Source organism: Bubalus kerabau, chromosome 4 (assembly GCF_029407905.1).
Source record: "Bubalus kerabau isolate K-KA32 ecotype Philippines breed swamp buffalo chromosome 4, PCC_UOA_SB_1v2, whole genome shotgun sequence".
NCBI lineage: Eukaryota > Metazoa > Chordata > Mammalia > Artiodactyla > Bovidae > Bubalus > Bubalus kerabau.
In genome coordinates, this window is record NC_073627.1 from 45,769,767 (window position 1) to 45,791,017 (window position 21,251).

The window sequence follows — 21,251 nt, forward strand, 5'->3', positions numbered from 1 at the left end:
TGAAACATTTTTAGGAGTTGAGGCAGGAAAAGTAGCCTCAGGGACAGGTAATCCCTGTAAGTGAACAGAATTATAATTCCCTTACTAGATATACTAATCTTGCCCTAGTGTTGCTGTGTCTCTGACACAGCCTACTCAATCCAAAAAATCTGCAAAGTATAGTAGCGTCCCTATTCCCTACTGCCAGCAACAACCTGAAAATCTAGGAGTAAACAAGCAACCAGACAAAAAAGCCACACCAAGAACATAACATCTTAAAGCCCATAAGCATATTGCTTACTCTGAAGTCACTCTTAGGTCCAAGTGTGGAAAGTATACCAATTCAGCATGCAACTAACAGGTGGATACGTTGAGAAATAGCTAATAGCTCGAGTGGGGCTAAGATAAGCAAGATGGCAGAAACAGCAAATGTACAGAACCTTGGGCTCATTCAGTGTCAAAGCAGATGATTTCTTATGACTCTGGTCAACCCTGGAGGTGTTACTCAATTCAACCCTGGAGGGGTTACTCAACTGACACCATTGTGTATATTATAATGACAGTAATAATGAAGGAAGTCTTCCATTGTGGTCATGTTTATACTCAGATATCTTTCTAAAGTGGTTAAAATTTAAAAGGTTTTGTGTTTAAATTCCCATTATCTGAAAAGTTTACTTAGGAAACACTTCATGCTATAAGGAAAAGTTATTAGATGTAGTTAAGGGTTAAGTGGATTTTCTTTTAAAAAGCCAAGGAATATATTATAACTACTTTGTATTGTTCAAGATCCATAACTAGAATTTCCAGTTTATAATCCTGGTTTTGCCTGAATATTTAGACATACATAGTTTTGAAGGTTCTAAAGAACTTGGCAAATCTAGTGCCCGGTTCATACATATTATAAACCATTATATTAAACAGCTGTATTCATCTAGATCTGTTAAGCCTTGGTCAACAACAAAACCTTGGTCAGCAGAGGAAACAAATTATATGATCTAGCACTTATTTTCAGTCACCTTACTGCAGCTAGTCAGGTTTCCCCTCCCCCCAAAAATATAAGAGAAATCTTGCCAACTTTTCCCGTCTATAACTGTGTTAATTTGACCTCTGTTACCTACTCCCTAGGACAGTGTTTCTTCAAGTGTGGTCCCAAGATCAGCAGCCTCAGTGTCATTTAGGAGCTTGTTGAAACATGGTTGCTGGAATCCCACTCCAGACCTCCTGCACGAGAAACTCCGAGAGTGGGGGCCCAGCGAGCATTTTAACAAACACTCAGGTGATTCTTACTCACTAGAGTGTGCACAGGATCTTGCCCCATTATCAGCATTTCAACTGTTAAAGCCAGGGCAAAACTTTACTGCCTTCTAGACACTGCAGTGACTGCACTCTTTGCTCGTCACCACCCCCTCCACCCAGCCCTCCATGATAAAATCTTAGCTCTTTGGAGCTAGAGGGTACTACAGAGGTAATTTAGTTCTGAGCTCACAATGTCATGTATGAAGGGGAGACTGGGCTTAGAAGAGCCAAGTGAATTGCTTTGTCACACAGTCTTATCTAGAACCAAGGCCAGTGTTCTTTCTACCGCATTCATTGCCTTCCATATCTGCCATCTTTCTTCCTCCCCTTTCCTTGCTTTTCCCTTTTTCTTTCATATATTTATGTCTGTCTCATTATTTCCATCTGCCTTACCTAAGTCTACCACGCCTTTTCTTCTGTAGAGCTCTCTATCGTCTGGGTTAGTCAACCACTGAAGTTGATCACCACTAGAAAATCTGTAGACTCTGCCTATATTGATCCTCTTGTGTTTCAAGTTTGGTTCATTTTGACCAACCTTTTGCTTCTTGGGCTACTAAAGAGATGTTAAAACTGGCAAAATGATTAGTTGTTTTTATATTGACTTTTGTTTTTTTTTAATCCAGACTACCAGGGATATTTCTGCCTATTTTTACCCACTGATAGAGACAATAAAATAATCAGATTAAAATAAAGGTACCAGCACATATTCTGGTAGTTGATGAACTGTTCATGTCCTGTGTTGATTGAACATTAGCCATATCATTTGCTTAGAAAAATAGTCCTACTCTGCAACCTCTTAGAATTGTCTAGAAAAATCAAAGAATAGCATATGTGGTTTTGGTTGCAGCTTTAAACCTACAGTGTCACCTCCAGTAGCTCTCCAAAGATGGCTGCTTGAATGGATTATAACCCTGAAGCCTCTGACTATTCTGAAATGAAACTGAAGTTTAAAAGTGATAGAATTATTTCTTTAGAATAATGGTGTTCAGCATTTTCTCTCTAAATTGTATGTCCTTTGGTTTGCCAGATTATTTTACTACATTTTATTAGAGAAAGAGTTTATCTTTTCAGTAGTCACTTTGCTCTTTGATGAAACCCTTTTGTATCTCTAAGTTGTGGATTTATGTCCATGAAAGGATCCTGATTTATCTATCTGCCTAAATTATTGTGTTTTTGTCATTTGTACTTAGGTAATACCTCTTATAAGAGTTTATACATTCTAACTAGGCATGCTATTTTATATCTTTAGGTCCTTGTAATCTTATATCCCTGTCTCCTCAATTCTTTGTGGAACCGAGTTTGCTGATATCAAAGGGCTAAAAGAAGTGATGAATCTAATCCAGATTCACAGCTCGCTCCAGCATTTCAACTTTGGTATTTAGTTGAATAGAAACCAGAATATTTCCCTGTCTCCACTTTCATTAGCCATGTGCTAAGCAGTATTTAAAGAATCCCTGTGTCTCTCCCTGAAATGGACCATGAGTGTTGCTTGCCATTAATTACCCAAAATCAACCCACACTAGTCTACTGAATTTTAAGCAGGTGTAAGCTCTGTTGCTTTATGTCAAAAAGCAAAAGATGCTGATCTGCACACAGCTCAAACTTTGTTTCAAACTTTCCGTCAGTTTAAGACTTTGCTTTCTGGATCTTTGGTACTTAGCAGGATTGACCACTAAGCTGTATCTTCTTTTGGTCCCCAGTATTCTCTGCCATCAAATTAGCTACATAAGAAGTTCGTGAACTCCCTAGCCCTCCCCATTAAGCATTAAACCTTATTTAAGTAAAAATTATGATGGTAATTCAGTAAGTCACCAGCTTCTGAGGAAGTGGCAGTCATTTACATAAAGCCAGCATCTCTGAAAATGCATTCTTCTTGACAGATGATCATAGGCCATTTGTCTATCCCCTTAACACAAGGAGGATTGTTTTATAAGTTTTATATTTTTATATATGAAGATACATAAATGACTGTCTTCTGACTCCACTCCCCGCAGAAATTGAATTTGGTATCTGTGGAGCCAGTGGAGTATACTCAGAGTTCATTGCATATGAAATTGTGTTAACTGTGGCCCTTTTACCCAAATAAACATAGAATTTTGTCTTTTCAGATTTTCCCACATGCCATTATCAGAACCTTGAAGAGAATCTATAACATTTACTCTTTGATAAATAAGAATATTTCAAATTTGATATTGTGATCCATTCTTTGGTCCAGTGTAGCTGAGCTGGACATGAATTGAAGAACCAGGATTAGAGCTAGAAAATTAAAATGTTATCTACTAAAAATGCTGTATATGGGACTTTCTCTTGCTTAAGAAGGCCATAAGTGGCTCTCTAACAGGGTGAGCAAAGATGCCTTTTTAAAACCATGTTATGAGTGCTTTATAACCATTTCCAGTATGCATTTCAAATACAGTCTTCCTGTATCCTCTTCAGATGTTAAAGAGCAAGTATACTAGAAATAAATATCCAGATGGCATTATATGGATTTGGTGGGCTACGGTCCACGGGCCCGCAGAGTTGGACACAGCTGAGCACACAAGCAGTAGTTGCTGGATGACAGTATTCATTAAAAAGAAATTAAATAGATTCATCTTCAGTATATTAAAATTTAATTTATACTCTACTGAGACCTCCTAATATTTTTCACACTGTAATTTAATTCAGTAAACACTCAAACTCCTATATTGTAGGTATTCAGTAGGTACTCCAGAACATTTAAAGATGACAGAGACCCTGGTGCCCAGAGACTTGGCAGTTTTTGCCTATGGATCTCAGTATTCAATTTCAGCTGAAGTTGTTATTTCCTTCCGAGGCATGTTTAACAAATCCTTTGTGTACACAAGTTCTTTGATTTTTAAGTACAAGATTAATACTACAATACTCTGTAGAAAATAACCCCAAATCCAGATTTTGTCTTGAATTATCAGAGATGTTCATTGTTTACTACATGCAAGGGACTCTGTTAAACCAAGGGAAATGGGGACACTAATAAGACATGAGACCTGCCCTCGAATAGATTTCAGAGCAGTGAGAGTGGCAGGGTATACACAGTATACTGTTTTGACCTCTTTTGTGACCTTTTGTACTTACATTGTACCTTGCAACTGTAAAGTATTCTCGTCATTCAAAGGTACATCTGTTTGGAAAAATCAGGTGATAATTATGGCTAAAGTTTAATAATACATTTTTTACCTCAAAAATATATGAGATGTATATTACATTTTTAGCAAAAATAAGCCTATGATCTATTTTAAATATTTTTTCACTTGAAAAAAATCTTAATTTTTTTCTTTGATCAGCTTATTTTACTGTTAGTATTAGAGCAAGAATATTTTTAGAGCAAAGACCTAGTTAGTGGAACTTTATTTTAAATTCACTTCTTTCATTTCGTTTTGGGTCTATGTCCAAGACGGTCAGTTAGTTATTCAGTCCTTTTGCTTCTGTAAGATAGACCTCCTTCCCAGAAGCCGGGTGGATCAGCTAGGAGTTCTGAGGACTCCAGCCCCCAGTGGTGCTGACAGCTGTGTGCAGAAAGGGTCAGTTCATCAAAACCATTTCTGCAAAGAGTGGACTTCGTCATACTTCTGCTGTGTTTACCAGGTTTAATGTGTCCCCCTCTCAGAAAAAACATAAGATACCTCTATTTTGAGACTACTTAAAGTCTCCAAAGCCATTTTTTTAATGTTTTATGAAACTCCTTACAGTAGTGCAGACCTTTATTTGGTATATTCTTGATTTATTTTTCTTCTTTTTCTTTGTTATCACCTTCTATTTAAGGGAGAAAAATCATTTTAAACTGAACAACTGGTTGGTGTAATTTCTGCAAAATTTCCACTTCATTTTTTAATGTAATTTTTGATTTACACTAAAATTCTTACTTCTAATAAGGGTGGTAAAAACACATCTGTCTGTAAAATTGTAAGTTCTACCATTTATTAATATTTAAGAGTTGGTAATATTTAGGAAATAAGCAGTCAGTTCAATAATTAAAACTAGAATCCTCCTGAAAAACCAAGAAAGTTAATAATTATCCAGTATCTAATCATATTTCACCCTTTAAAAATCTTGTGAACATCACTCACTTTTGTTTTCTCTTCCATTCTGTGTCTGTGAAGCTTCTCTGCCTTGCTCTAAATCAGCAGTTTTCATGCAGCTGTTCCCTCATCAAGGTACTCTCTACTTTTGTCATCTTTGCACGAATTACTGCTTACCCTGCGCTCATCCCGGGCACATGGCATGAGACTTCATTCACCAATCCCTGTAAGCAGAGTCTGGCTCAGGCACATAAAGGACTTATAAGGCCATTCCTGTGAGGTCTGAATGCCTCTGGCACTGCAGAGCCAGGACTCGTCTTGGTGGAAGAGCTGTGCAGGTTCCCCGAACACTGCAGATGCTGTCCCAGCCCTAAACTAACACAGGCAGGTTAACAGGAAACTCCAGGGAGAGTTACTGGAGCAAGGAGGGTATGCAGTGTGGGGAAGAATTTTTAGCTTAGAAAGTATTTATTTCATATATAAATAATGAAGCTAACCCCAGCATTTCCTTAGAAGTTAAAGCTGGCTGTCTTTTTTAATCATCTGTGCTAAAAAAAGAAAGGAATGTGGTCCTCAGTTAGCTCAAAGGACTAAGAAGAAAAAAGTGTGATGCAGTTATGTCTCATTTATAAAAGATGCCCTTTCTTTCTTTTACTCTTCAGTAATTAATATACAGAAAGATTAGACCTGTATAGAAAAAGAGGTGTCAGCAATTGATGAAAATCCATTACAAATATTTTTAAAGTTCCTATAGTTAATCTTTTGTATATCTAGCTCAAAAGATTAATAATTCTAAATATATAATTAACGCATCTCCATCAGTGTATTTCCTAGTAGCGCTAGTGGTAAAGAACCCACCTGCCAGTGCAGGAGCCTCAAGAGATGTGGGTCCGATCCCTGGGTTGGGAAGATCCCCTGGAGGAGGGCATGGCAGCCCACTTGGGTGTTCTTGCCTGGAGAATCCCATGGAAGGGGCGCCTGGGGGACTACAGCCTCTAGGGGCTCAAAGAGTCAGGCAGCACTGAAGCCACTGAGCACAGCATGCGCACATGAAGAAGCTGGAGTTATCTTTTCTTCTAGGAAGACTTAATGGCATTTCTTGCTTATTTACATTAGCTTCAGTAACTAAAAATTCCAGTATAAAATTGAAGTCCTATGCATTTGTTGTAAAACTGCTTTCAGTACTTCACTTTTTTTTTTTCCAGTTATTAGGAGCATCTTAATTTGTGAAGTAATTATGTGCACAAAATCTTCACCTAGCTTATCGGATTGTTCTAACAATCCTTTGAAATAGGCATATCTACTGTTAATTTTAATTGTGAGATTTAGAACTAAAACAAAATAAGAGTTCTCATCGAGACAGACTGGACCCTGGGTCTTCTGATGTGCCTCATTATATATGTAACAAATGAGCCCTCTGACACCTTTGCCTTCTCGTAGATGCAATAAGAATTTTCTGACAGGTTTGCCATAAGATCCATGTGATAACTAAGCAGTGCAGATTCAGGGGCCTTACTAGAGCCCTGTGCAGGTGGCAGGGGATTTGGATTATTATTAAGTTTTTTATTTTCTCAGTTTCTCAAGAACTAAAAAGGATTTGATCCTTTTATTTTTTCATGAAAATATTAGATTCCAGTTTGAGAGATCATTTTGGTGTCTAAAAAATAGGTGACTTTAAGTATTTTATTATTTGTCGGGATGGAACTGTATCCTAGTTGTCAAAGTAAACCCTGATACCTGCCTTCAAGGAACTCATGTTTGAGCAGAGGAGGTAGATATATAATGGATTTACATTATTTAACTTTAGTGTAATGATTGTTTTCCCACTTTCTCAATTCAGTGAATTTTGGCCAATAACACCTTTTACTTAGGATTTCATCTTTACCTGAAACCACTACAGTTCATTGAAGCACAGTGCTTATTAATACACTGCTGTGAAAAATTTTCAGCTTCTTCTGCCCTGCATGTTTGTAACTGGCTGCATGTTTAAGAACAGCATATCTAAGGGAATTTAAATTAGTAAGTCAAGACTACAGAGGTTTTTAACCTTTTCTTTCACCCGAGTGGTGACCTCCAAGTTTCTGTCACTTCATGGATTTCTGCTTTTGTGCCCACTGAGAGTCGGAAGGGAAGGCCAGTGCTTAGGGGCATAAGAGACCAGGATACAAAGCCTCCAAGAGGCTTTGATAAGTGGGAGTGTAGGACCAGGGTCTCCTCACTAATATAAAATGTCATGTGTACCAAAGCAGGGTGGATCTGTCTCCATTTAGGCAATTGGGCTGGTATCTGAGAGTTTTTCCTATAGAATATCAAGACCAAATCCTTCACTACCTTCTAGAAAGGTTTCTAGTTTTAATTTAAGAGGGTTGAAAAGAAGAATGCTGCCAAAATTCTCAAAAGTGAGAATTAAGCTCAGAAACCAGGATACTAGGATCATTCTGTTTCATACTAACTTGGCTGTTTTCAAGATGCTATTTTTGATATAAATATAATCCTTTTTAAAATTGATTTTACAAAAGCCTCCAAGATTTTTAAGTCAGCTTCTCCTTTGATCCTTAACATAAAACATTTTTGCTGTGAAATCGAATTTAGGAATCACCACCATGCCACATTTACCTGTGTGTGACTTGTAGGGTTGGGTCACTCAGTAGGAAGAAAACATGCACACAAAAACACAAAATGAATTGAGATGAAAATTGAATTTGAAAGTAAAAACGGGACATCCACCTCTCACATAGCATTGAAACTTTGGGTTATAAGTGACAGTCCTAAGTCAATGATACTTTAAAATTTTTAATTAAAAGGAACATACCTGCGTACGGGGAAAAAATTAGAAATTCAGCAAAATAGAATAAAAAAGAGTCCACTATAATCCCACCACTCTAAGATAATCACTGTTTATTAACATTTCGGTGCCTCTCCTAATTTCTCTTCTTTATGTAGTTGAAATCACAGTAGGTGTAAAACTTTATTGCTTGTTCTTACCCTTAACATTTAAAATTTTATTTAGAGGTCTGAAGATTATTTGCTTAACAAAATAGGAAATGAAATACTCTTAGTATATCTTTGAAGAAACCTTCACCCTAGTGACTTACTCTGATTATAATTTATATAACTTTAATTCTTAAGAATTAAACTGAACAGGCCCTTGTCCTCAGATGAAAGCTTTGCCTTCTTGCAGTGTGATGACTGCTGCCCCAATCCCCAGCCCTAGAAAGCGCCATAGTCTAGCCAGGGGTGTGGCTTCACCAAAGGTGGTCACACAAGAAAGGGCCCCAGGGTGGAAGATTGCTGGCAGAGGGCCACCAGCTCTCTGGTGGTTGACACTGTGTCCCTCTTGATGACCATCTCTTGATTGTTTCAAACTCTTATCTGTAAAGTTCCAGTTTTGCCTGAATCTTAGTTCTATTAAGGAAATAACCCTAGATAAGGAACTGCTGGACTTGAACTTGTAGGCCAGATGCATATTTGAGGAAAGGGAAGGTCAAATACACAGACAAGTTCATGATCCTTTCAGACAGAAGAAGCTAAAAACGGTATTGTCTTTTCCAGTAAAAATGTGGTGCAGCCACACTGGCGATCAGAGAGGTTGATGGTTTTTGACTCTCCCCAGTTGCAGCCATCACATTTAAAAATGGAAACATTCTGTTCAACCAGTGTTTGTTGAAAAAGACATCAACTAGATCTTAGAGAAAAACAAAAATGAGTAATAAATTATCTCTGCCCTTCTAGGTGCTTTTATTCTAGTAGAGAAAATATGACATATACATAAGTTGTGATAATATAGACAAAATATAAATGCATATAAAAGCAGGGAGAATGCATCAGGAAAGAAACAGAAATGAGAAAAAAATGCAGGTTGCCCTTTATCTTGTAGAGATCAGTAAGGCAATTGAAAGAGCTGCACACACATCACAGGGTGCAAGGTGCGTTCAAAAGGTGATAAGCCGTCTTCTTTCAGTTTTGTTATTTCTTTTCTAAATAGCTCTGGAGAAGATTCAAATAAATATGCAGAAGAGAATAAAAATCATCCAGAATTCTGTTACCCAGAGGAAAGTTCTTTGAACATCACAGTGTATTTTCTTCCATTTATCTTTCTACCCATAGGATTAGATCAGAACAGATTCATTGCAGGTTCACTGCCCTTGGCTCCCAGAGAGGTGTTGCTGACATTTCTAATGCTGCACTCACACTACCAGCCCAGTGCACTTTTCCATATGCCTATGTTCCTTTGATAACCTCAAGACAGCAACCCTCTAGCAACCCTCTAAATCAGACCAGGTGCCTGTAGATGCCTCATACCTTGAGTGGAATTCAAGGCTAACTCCAAATGAAGGATGTGTGACTCCTAGAAGGAGGTCATCACAGAGCCATTTTCTGTTCATGAGCCAACAGACAGATGTATGGATCTTTGTATATTTTCAGTCACATAAATACTTTTTGACTTGAAGTACTATTTTTTGTCCAAAAATAGAAATTTTTCCATTCTCAAATTTACTCTTTATTTTAAAATTCAGATGGTACAGATAAGAATAAAGTAGGGAATTCCCTGTATTCCAGTGGTTAGGACTGCCCACTTCCATTACAAGGGACATGGGTTCGAGGAACTAAAATCCCAAAAGTCACGTGGCACAGCCAAAAAAATAAAAAGAATAAATTAAAAATTACCTGAAATCATACCATCCAGTAATAATATATTTTGGCAGATGTTTTCCCAGCCTTTTTTTTTTCCTTCCTGTACCTGGATTTCTTTTCCCCCTACTCCCAAATTATGGTCCTTTTTCTATATTAGTAAATATCAATCATTTGCTACATTTTGTTACATTTTACTACAAATGGCTTAAATTTTGCTACAAATGACTAAAATACTTTTTGCTTTGCCACTAGTAGTTATGCCAAAGGTGGGTATAATCAGTCTAATTATTTTAGTAAATTTTATTAAAGTGTAACAGAAAAGCACACATGATAAATTGCAACCTAATTAACTTTTAAGAAGTAAACATACTTAAAAATCCAGCATCCAGATCAAGAAACAACATCACCAGCAGCCCCAAGAAGCCATCCTCATGCCCTCTTCCAGTCCTCCTTCCCCAGAGGCAACCACTATCCTGTGACTTGTCTAATCTGAAATCTTTACTCATCTGATGAGTAAAAATATACCCTGTTTTTCGCTTCTTGTCACGTTATGGAGTTACTAACCAGATCATTTATAAAACACATTGTAGGGCCCTGTTTGGGGAGGTTTAATCTCCTCCATGAGAGAAGTAAATGGCAACTGTTAAGGTGTAGAACAGAAAATGACTTGGCAGAGTTGAAAAGATCAAAGCAAAAATTCTGCTGTATGACCTTTGGGATATATTATTTTCTTAGTAAATATTTGAGTTCCTTTGGGGTAGGCACTATGATTTTGAGAAGAAAAAGCATCTCCCTTTCTTTGAAATGATGTATTTCCGTAGCTTTTGCAATTACAGAATATATCCTGTGTATAAACAGCTAGTAAGGCTACATGGCCCTCTGCTGGAAACTTCTGGTATGATTTGGAGGAAGGCGTTCTAGTCTGGTAACTGCTAGCCTTTCTTTCATTCAGCTCAAGCCTGCCTGCCTTTGGCTTTTCCTTGCAACTTCTCTGTTTTTTGTTTTTTTGTTTTTTTCCCCCTTATGCTATTTTTCTGCTATGATAGCACATTTTGCTTAACAAAGTGTGAGGTGTGTAAACCTCAAGATCTTTGTAAACACTGTAGCAGTTGACTGTTAAAATGAATGCAAAAACAATGGACCAGGTTGTATCTCATTTACAAATTGTGGGATTCAGTCCTGGAGCTTAACACCAGAGGAGAAGAGGGTAACTGGCTGCTTCGTTTCTCTCCAGGAATCGACAAGGAGAATGTTGAACTCTCCCCCACCACTGGGCACTGTAACAGTGGACGAACTCGCCATGGATCCGCAAGCCAGGTGCAGAAGCAGAGAAGTGCTGGCAGTTTCAAACGTAATAGCATTAAGAAGATCGTGTGAAGCTTTCTTTCTTTCCTTTTTCAAACAGACTTAACTGACATGGGCTCTTCACTAGTGACCCCTCACCACCGTGCTGTGATGCTGCACTTCATGTTTCTAACGAGCCCATCCAGTCTGCCATGTTGCCAGATGATCAACTTTTGGAAGCATTGCCTAAATTTAATGCTGCTTTTTTCTTTAACTTTTTTTTTTACTTTCGGTGTGTCTGGTTTAAGCAAGTGTTCAGAACAGCTGCAAAGAGAGTGGGCAGTCAGGACACTTGACCTGAGAACATCCCAATTGTGAGAGGATGAATTCTTGAATACTGCTACTACTGGCCAGCTATGAAAGCCATTTGCACAGAGCTCTGCCTTCTATGTTTTCCCCTTCTTCAACATACAAAGTAAAGTGTTAGTCTTATTTACACACTTTTCAAGATAGAAGTTTATGGGAGAAATAATATTATAACCCCAGTATGTTTAATCTGACTTTTAGCTGTGGACTTTTTTTTACCTTACAAAACTGAAGAACCATAGAGGTCAAGCCTCAGTGACTTCACACCATAAAGCCACAGGCAAGGTACTTTGGGGTGGGGGGGGAGGGTGGAGGGATTTAGTATTTTGTAGTGGGTTCTTAAGAAATACTAACACTTGAGTATTAGCAATAATTACAGGAAATAAACATAACCACATATATCTTAACATTACTGAATTAAAGAGATGAGTTCTGAGGCCTTATCCAAACTCAGTCATCCAAACTAGTTTATATTTTTCTCCAGTTGATTATCTTTTGATCTTTAAATATGCTAAAAGTCATTTTTTTGTTTTTGTAAGCCAAAACTATACTAAGTATAGTAATTATACATTTTTCCCCTCCTCCTCTTCTTTCCTAAATAATTCTAAGCAGGGTAATCAGTGAACAAAGTGTCGAAAATTGTTCCTAGAAGGTAATTTCGTAGATGGTTGCATTAGCTCCATACAAAATGGAATGGTACGTGACTATTAGAGTAGATGATGCTTTTATTTTGTTTAATATTTTTCCCAGAAACATAGACTATGGTGTATATTATCAAAAAATTTTTTGATGAGATGTATTTTAAATGTCTTGTAATCTTTCCTCTCCCCTCCAAAAAATCAGGAATCTCTTTAGCAAAACATTTCAGTTCTATATGATAGAATTGCATTTAATCACTGTGAAAGGACTGGTCAGCCTGCATTATTATGACAATAGGGGACCTTAAGAGTTGCTGCTATGCTGAATGGTATGGATTATCATGGCATTGGAATTTCCATAGTAATGCAGATCCAATTTCTTTATGGTACCTGCAGTATGCAAAATAATTTGACTTCAATGACTATATTAGTATCTGGATGTTCCAATTTAGGACTAAACCGTATTTATTACAAGCAGATATTATCCCACTATTCCTGGGCTCCCTTTATATGTTAAGATGTAACGGCTTTGGGAGGGGAAAAGAAACCTAGGGGAGGGGGAGTTTCCGAAAGTGCTGTTTCATGAGTGGATTTCAGTAAATTAAATTCCACAGCTAAATCAATAAATAATGGTACATTTAAGTGTTCTGATTTTAATAATATAATACATTTCACATTTATCCACACAGTAACAATGTAATATGTTAATGTAAATAAAATTGCTTTTGATATTCAGAAATAACAAGAATTTAATTTTTTTAATTTGTTTACAGTCCTGGGAAAAGTAAGAACCATTTGCCAAAATGGAAAAAAAAAAAAATTTTAGTGCTAGTAGTTATTTTGACCCTGAATTGTTGGAAAATATTGAAGATACATGCAATTAACTTAACTTTTAACTATTGTAGAGGCTTCATTAGAATAGAATGTTGTAATAACAGATCAACTAAGATGATAAGGAAGTAAGACCAGAGCTGAGTTTAGAAATAGATCTTTAACAGCCTGGTGCCAAGAAATGCTGAGCTGCCGGTAAGGTCCATGTCTTCCCACAACCCAGAGCTTCTGGGGCGGGCACCCTGGCTCCTGGAATGTGAGCTTTTAATAATTCTGGTTCTGTTGTTTTTCCCTCTTGGTTGGTTTGGTGCAGTGACCGTGGGTAGTGTTACGCTATTTTGCTTCTCCCATCAAAACAAAGAAACTTGCAAAGCTTTACCGCTAAAAAATATTGATCTTTCCATAAACAAGTTTTCCAGGGTATGTTATTTCTTAAATTTATTCGTTTACTTCCCTCTAGCGTAATGAAGGGAGTGAATTCACTTGAAGTACCTCATGAAATGATCTGCATTGCATAAATCAGAACTGAACCTTCTTTGAATTGCAGAAATACTTTTGATCAGTACATCCTGGAAATTTGAAAACTTATTAAGGTTTAAGGTTCACCTTGTTTAAAGAACTTCTGACTTTTGAGGAAAATCTAGCTTTCCAAGAAACTAAAATGAACATGAGGTAAATCTCACCAATATGTTTCCCTGGGAGAAATGAAACTCTTTTTTAGGCCTCATACTTACAACCTGCACAAGAAATTCTGAAGTTTACAGCAGGTTGCCTATTCTGCATAATCTGATGTAAGTTCTATAAAGTAATTTGGGTTTGTAGATGTTTCCCCTGACTTTTTTAAAGGGAAAACATTAACTCACCATTTCTTTGTCGTGATCTCCCTGCTTTATCACCCCCACTGTCCCAGGGGTGTGCTCTTCTTTGCCAGCCTTGAGACCTGGTTCTCTAGCTTTGGGGGACATGGCCAGTGCTCTCTCCTGCATCCACGCAGCACCTGTCGTTACTAGGGGCCGGCTCCATGCAGGTCCTAGGCCAGGGCTGAGGACACCAGAGAGAACGGCCAGGGGACGATGCCCTGGGGGAGACGGAGTGAAAGCCGGCAACCTGCCCTGCTGAGTGGGTTTTAGGGTTCTCAGTTTCGTTTTGGCTTTTCTGTTTGTTTTCGGGTTTTGTTTTTACATCCCACCCCTAACCCAGGCATAATGAGGCATGTCTTATTCAATGTTATGCAATGGACTTATACAAAAATTCACTCTTAGTGTCAGCCACACAGTTTTTTTTTTTAATGCAGTATATTCACCTGTAAATAATTTGTGTAAAATTTGACAGAAAAGTATATTTACTACACTGTAAATACATGTGATGATATATTGTATTATTTTGCTTTTTTGTAAAGCAGTTAGTTGCTGTACATGGATAACAAACAAAAAATTTGATTATTCTCGTGTTAGTATTGTTAACTTCTTCCTGCGACTGCGTTACATCATTTAAAGAAAATGCTGTGTATTGTAAACTTACATTGTATATGATAACTTCCTCTCTCTTCTGTTCAGGCCCAAACTCTGGCCGTTCCCTTGTCTACAGCCTCGTTAATATTGTAAGCAGTTGTACGCCAGCAGGAGAAGTACTGCCCAACAGACAAAACCCACCATTGTAGAGGAGACTGTAGAAATCCATTTCAGATCACTGTTGTTCCCGTCCCATTCTCCCCCCTGTGTATGTACTCCTCCCCCTTTTTTTAAGTAAAATGTAAATTCAATCTGCTCTAAGATGTGGGGAGTTATTTAATTTCTTCACATGCATCAGCTCTCTTTTCTTACTTGCCCCCTACTCCTCCCTGATCTGTTGAAACATTAAAGCCATTTCCTTTCTTTTGGTAAAATAATTTTGGTGAAATGCGTAGGGGAGAAAAAAGTTTCCCTTGAGTCTGAAAATTAGACTGATAAAGATATATTGATAGGAGGAAAGCCTACACATATATTTAGTATAAATTTTACATGACAGGAGCCTTCAAAAAGAGATGAGAAGAACCCCCCCCCAAAAAAAGAAACAGTTAAACCTGAGTATTCCTATCCTAGGTTTGATGAAGAGTGGGGCATCATGTAGAAATCTCATAGGTCAGACTACGAGGTAAGTGCAGTAAAGTTGGGGAACCTAGCAAGATCTATTCCAGTTCTCCAAGTCCCTCTGTCTTCAGAGATTTGGATGCTCTTTCCACCGGGGTTAGGGAGGGCCCTGCCCTGCCTGTCAAGTGAAGGTTTTATGTGTGTTTCAGAAAAGGATGAGAGGAGAAAGGTCAGAGAGACCTTCCTGCTTCTGCAATTTTCTCAAGCTCCTTCCTGAACCCCATCAAATGCTTTTTTAGGGCATGCCAAACTGAAGGGTAACTCTGCTTTCTGAGTGAGGCTGAGTTTAGTTCTTTTAAAATGAGCAATCAGAAATGCCAGGACACCCTGAGATCAACAGAGGGCTTATGTTAGGACCCCACAATTCTCTCCAGCTTCTCAGCTCTCTCCAGCAGAACCTTCCCAGACACAGCATGTGTATTACCCCATTATGCAGGCTACTCCCAGATGGAGAAAGAATGCAGCCTAGACCCTGTGGCCAGGACAGAGCTGATCCTTACGAGGGCAGCAATATCTGTTAAATTAGACAAAGGGCTAAAAAGACCGTGAAGGAGACACCGTAGGTCTGAGGCAAGTACCGGTCTGTTCATAGGAAGACATACAGGAAGCAGAGGAACCCCATCTGGAGCACTTGCTAGCACTCTGGGCCCAAACCTTCAAGGCAGAGTATATGCAGGCTCCAGGGCTGCCCTGGGAGGGAGGGAGGGGGAGAGAGAGAGTGTGTGTGGGCCGGGGGAAGGGGGACCCACAGGCCTACGCACTCTCAAAGCTTCAGGTAAGTTCTCTGGCCACTGAGGCTTAAAGGCCACTGGAGTAGAGACCAGAAAACTTAAGTACAGTTGACCCTTGAAAAACGAGTTTGAACTTCAAGGGTCCACTTGCATGCAGATGCTTTTTAACAGTAAATACGACAGTGCTTCATGGTCCGTGGTTGGTTGAATTCAGGGATAAAGAAGGACAGCAGATGCAGAGGGGACCAACTATAAATTATACGCTGCCTTGTTCAAGGGTCAGCTGTACAACAAATAACTTTCTATTCCCTCCAGACTAAAGCATCACAGTCAAAAGTAGGGGTGCCTTTGGGTAGTGACCATCTGGACCACACCTCTCCATCCCTGGACAGTAAGCTGCTCGAGAACATTGACAGTATCATCTGTCATTCATGGGGCCCATGCTCACTTTTTTATCTGCACAGTTTTGTTTTCTGGGACAGTGTCAGGCTAGTCTGCCAATTTTGAAATCTCTGGCCAGAAAAGTTGATTCCCAAGGGGGTTTGGGAAGGGCAGAAAGGTACTATAAGAACAGTAAAAACTTAACCTGTAACAAAGAGGTAGCTTCACAGTGTTCCTTTTTCCAGAAAGTGGCCCAGCCCACCCCCATGCCCCTCCTATGACACTTAGCCTCACCCCTAGTTCTCCCTTGATTTCTACCAGTGAAACAGCCTGCACACTGCCGGTCAGAACAGCTGGCACAGCAGCGTCCCAACTCTGTCAGGGGCGGTTGCCCCAAGTGACCTGCCAGGCCTGTCTTCGTTAGCGACTCGGCCTTCTTTCTGAAGTAAGTTCCATGTAAGACCCTTTTAGCTGCCAGCTTACAGGAAGCCCTCTTACAGTGTTGATTATGTTTCTAAAAATACTAAGCCGCACTGCAGCAATGCAGTCCCCATAGGTTTGAACCTCACATTTTGTTCTTTTAAAAAGTACTAGCTAATCATGAAGGGGATATTTCATAATGTGAAATTGTAATTTTAATAGATTGGACTTTTAAGTACCTTCTAAAAATCCATTTATACCTTGTAGTATGTACATATTGTTGTTGTTTAGTTGCTAAGTCGCTATGTCCGACTCCTTCACAACCCTGTGGACTGTAGCCCACCAGGCGCCTCTGTCCGTGGGATTTCCCAGGCAAGAATACTGGAGTCGGTTTCCATTTCCTTCTCCAGGGGATCTTTCTGGCCCAGGGATTGAACCCACATCTCCTGCGTTGGCAGGTGGATTCTTTACCTGTTGAGCCACTAGGGAAGCATGTACGTGTTCCATACACCACATATATGTATACATGTATGTCTAAAGTTTCCAAAGAAGCGTCATACATTTTATTTAAATGGGTCAAATTACCTTTATTCTTTTTTATATTATCCCCAAAAGATTGTACTGCAAAGTTTTTCTAGGTCTTTAGCATGTGTTTATGCCATGAGTCAAGCTGTCATGATAAAGAGAAGCCTATGGAGTTACGTAGTTAAGAACTTCCCTCAAGGGGGCCACTTCCTCCATATAAAATAGAAAAGTCACATTGAAATCTTAGTAGGGCCCTTTCCTGGTCAAAAGTTCAGAAAGCATTGCCCAACAATACGTTTCAAGGAAGAAAATGTCAACAGAGATAACCTCAGCTGATTTATTCATTTGTTCAGAAACATTTTCAGTTGGTTATAATCGTACCAAGCCCTTTGCCAGGCATTGCAGGTGCCAAGAAAAGAAGAAAGCTTGGTCTGTGCCCTATGCGAGATCACAGTTTAGTGAGGGCAGCAGCCACAGAGCCAGTGAGCACAGTGGGTAAGGTGTGGACCGAGGAGTCGGGCCCTGAAAAATTACCAAGAAGTGTGTCCAAATGAATATGTCCACTGAGCAGTTGAAAATAGGATTGTGAAGTCTTGAATTATGCATAGGGTGTCCCTGAGGCTTGGGGACGATCTTGCCCAGACAGCACGTGTAGCAGAGACGCGTCCAGGCAGAAGGCAGTACCCCAGAAAGGAGACTGGCTCATTCTGTTTTTATTTTCCTCCTTTCTCTTCATCCCACTCTGGGAAATGCACCCTGATTTTGCATATTTAATAACTCCATGAGGGGACTTCCCTGGTGGTCCAGCAGCTAAGCTTCTGTGCTTCCAATGCAGGAGGCCTGGGTTCGATCCTGGTAGGGGAACTAGAATCCCACAGGCCACAACTAAGAGTTCTCATGCCACAACTAAAAAAATAAAAAGAATCCCTTGTGCCACAGCTAAGACCTGGTGCAGCCAAATAAATAAAAATATTAAAGCTCCCATGAAGACCTGCTGTAGCCCGAGAGAGCAAAAATAAAGGTACTTTCTATTTTTAAGCCTGGCCAAAGTCAAAGTAGGATGAGAAACTGATGGTGAGGGATGCTACCTCCCCAACTTGATAATTCACGGATGGAAGGCAGAAAGGATTAGATATTTATGCCTTAAGCAAAAACAGTACGGCCACTCACCATATACTCATATCTAGGCTTCTACAGGAGACCAAAAAATTAGTTCCCATTAAAATACTGAGTCTGTCTGAGTTTACAGCATTCATTCATCCAGCTGACATGTATTGGGCCCCTTGTTTTCAAGGAACTCCAGCATCAGTACCTCTGGGAAATGCTTTCTGAGCCCCCATCACCCTTCTCTTGGTCCTGTAACTGCTTCTCCTTACAGTGTTGTGGTCATCAACTGTTGCTAACTCCCTGATTTGACTCTGGGCCTCCCAAGTACAGGGACTATGCTTGTTCAAGGAGCCGGGGTTGCTGAGTAACACCTTAAGGCTGTATGTTATCAGGGAACTCTACAAATAGGATAGAAAGAAAGACACCATGCACAATTGCCACCCCCATGCACAAATCCCTACCAAAATGGAGATGTCCTGTGTATTAATATAAAAACCTGTTGAAGGCGAATCCAGACTTTGAAATTTCACACACCAGTAAAATTTTGAAGATGTGTTTTGTTAATTTATGCATTTAGAAAACAATTGCAGGAACAGTCTTTTTATAATAGGGCATTTCAACCCTCAACAGAATAGGGAAAGAGGGACTCATAAGATGAAAAATACAGTTCTTTAAAAGGACTTGATTGTGCTTTATGGAAAGTCACTGTGTTGTCTTTATTTCGCTCCTGCTGGTGCTGATTCAGTCTGTCCGACCCGGGGCTATAAGGAGAAGAGTAAATGGAGAGACAGACCATGGACCTGGATGGGAAGAATGGATATTAGAGTGCCAGTTGCTCCTTTGGGCTTCCCTTGTAGCTCAGTCGGCAAAGAATCTGCCTGCAATGCAGGAGAACTGGGTTCGATTCCTGGGTTGGGAAGGTCCCCTGGAGAAGGAAACGGAACCCACTCTTGCCTGGAGAGTCCCAGGGACAGAGGAGCCTGGCAGCTGCAGTCCATGGCGTCGCAAGAGTCGGACACAACTTAGTGACTATACCACCATCAGTTGTTCCCAAACTAATTACTGATCCCACGCAATTCCACCCAAGATCCCTACGAGAAGAAAGTGTGTATCCAAACAAAATGATCCTAGGGTTTACCTTATAAAATAGACAAGAAAGCACAGCTACAAAATACAATTAAAAGCATGCATAGAAATTTTCCTTACTAGATAATAAAACAAGATATTTTTAAATATTTAAAACTGTGATGATGGTAATTAAACTAGGTAAATAGAATGGAACAGACAAAAAGATCCAGATTATGTTATGGTGTTTGAAAAAAAAAGCACCAGTAACCCCCAAATTTCATTGACTCAAAAGCTTCCTCAGCCCTCTGCATGTCCACCACTGGTCAGCAGGGGGACTCTGCTCACTGCAGTTTCTTGAGCCCCAGAGTCTGATCAGTGACCGTAGCAAATGAGGGAAGGAGGGCTCAGACAAGCACCGCCCAGTGCCCCTGGAGAGATGGAGATGTTCCATGTCCACACCACAGCCACATGGCGGCGTTGTCAGACCCTTGAAATGCGAACACTGAGCCTGAGCAGCTGGCTTTTAAATTATAATTTAAACAGATCTGGCAGCTACTGGCTACTGGATTGGACAGCCCAGCATCTGGAGCATCTCGTCAGCAATCAAAGGCCTGAGGCCAGACGTGCAGTCCCTTCTGCTCACAGTCGCTGCCGGAACTTATCACACAGCTCCACAAATCCCAAGGGTCAGGAAGAGCTGTCCTCTTCCATCCAGGAGGAGGAGAGCTGGAAATGTTGATAAGAACATTGACTCCCACACACGTGTGCATGCTAAGTCACTTCAGTCCTGTCTGACTCCTTGCGACCCTGTGGACGGTAGCCCGCCAGGCTCCTCTGATCATGGGTACTGGAGTGGGTTGCTATGCCCTCCTCCAGGGGATCTTGCTGACCCAGGGATCGAACCCACATCGTCGCCTGCACTGCCAGGCAGGTTCTTTACCACTAGCGCCACCTGGGAAACCTGTTTCCCACAATAGGGGAGCATTTTGTACACCTAGAAGCAATGGGGAAAATGCTTAAGATTACACTTTCACTACCTAACCCATGAAATATCCTCTTGTCTCCCTTCTCAAAAAAACACCCAAATTTAAAGGCCAAGAAAACAGGGAAATTATTCTCATTATAAAGAGTTCAGGGAGCAACTTCCCTGGTGGTTCAGTGGTTAAGACTTTGCCTTCCATTGCACAGCGTGCAGGTTCGATTCTTGGTGGGAGCATTAATATCCCACATGCCTCAGTGACCAAAATACCAAAGCACAAAACAGAAGCAGTAACAAAACTCAGTAAAGGCATTAAAATGGTCCACATCAAAACAGTCTTTAAAAAGCATTCGTAAAAATCAACTTTAAGAAAAGACCCAAGCTGGGGGGGGGGGCGGGGGGGGCGGGGCGGGGAGGGGTGCAACACGGAATGGGCCAAGGACAAAAGGGCATGAACAGCCCACCCACAGAATGAAATGCTGTACCAATAGCTAACTGCTGTATGATGGAAAAGGCCATCACGTTCTGAAGTAAACAAAAACGGCAAACTTGAAATGGGGAAATACCACCTTCATCTATCAAATGAGCAAAGGTGTATTTAGTACACACATCTTTAGTACAGTGCTGGTTTAGAGTGTGGTGTGAGGGACTCGCTCCTGCACTTGACCTCATCCTTCTGTCTCCTTAGCTTTAAACATGTCCACAGCATTTGCCCCAGTAATATTATATGGTCTAGTCTAGGTAATAAGTGATTGGAGAATTAAGACTTTCATCAAAGTACTGTTTATAATACCAAAATACCTGGAGGCAACACATGGATGATTTTTTTTGCTAAATCATCTACA

The 21,251-nt window shown here is 39.9% G+C and overlaps 1 protein-coding gene across 5 annotated transcripts in view; it reads left to right on the forward strand.

The window, feature by feature from the left end:
- NF1 (neurofibromin 1) overlaps nucleotides 1–14,838 on the forward strand; it is a 262,407-nt gene extending 247,569 nt beyond the window's left edge. For 4 of the 5 annotated variants that reach the window (XM_055577188.1, XM_055577185.1, XM_055577186.1 and 1 more), the window contains 2 exons: nucleotides 11,182–11,882; nucleotides 13,527–14,838. In XM_055577188.1, the coding sequence (XP_055433163.1) occupies nucleotides 11,182–11,358 (177 nt within the window). In that variant the 3' untranslated portion in view covers nucleotides 11,359–11,882; nucleotides 13,527–14,838. Of the gene's footprint in view, nucleotides 1–5,393; nucleotides 5,448–11,181; nucleotides 11,883–13,526 lie in introns of all 5 variants that reach the window. The other variant, XM_055577184.1, reaches the window with a different exon arrangement.
- Nucleotides 14,839–21,251: the final 6,413 nt, after the last annotated feature.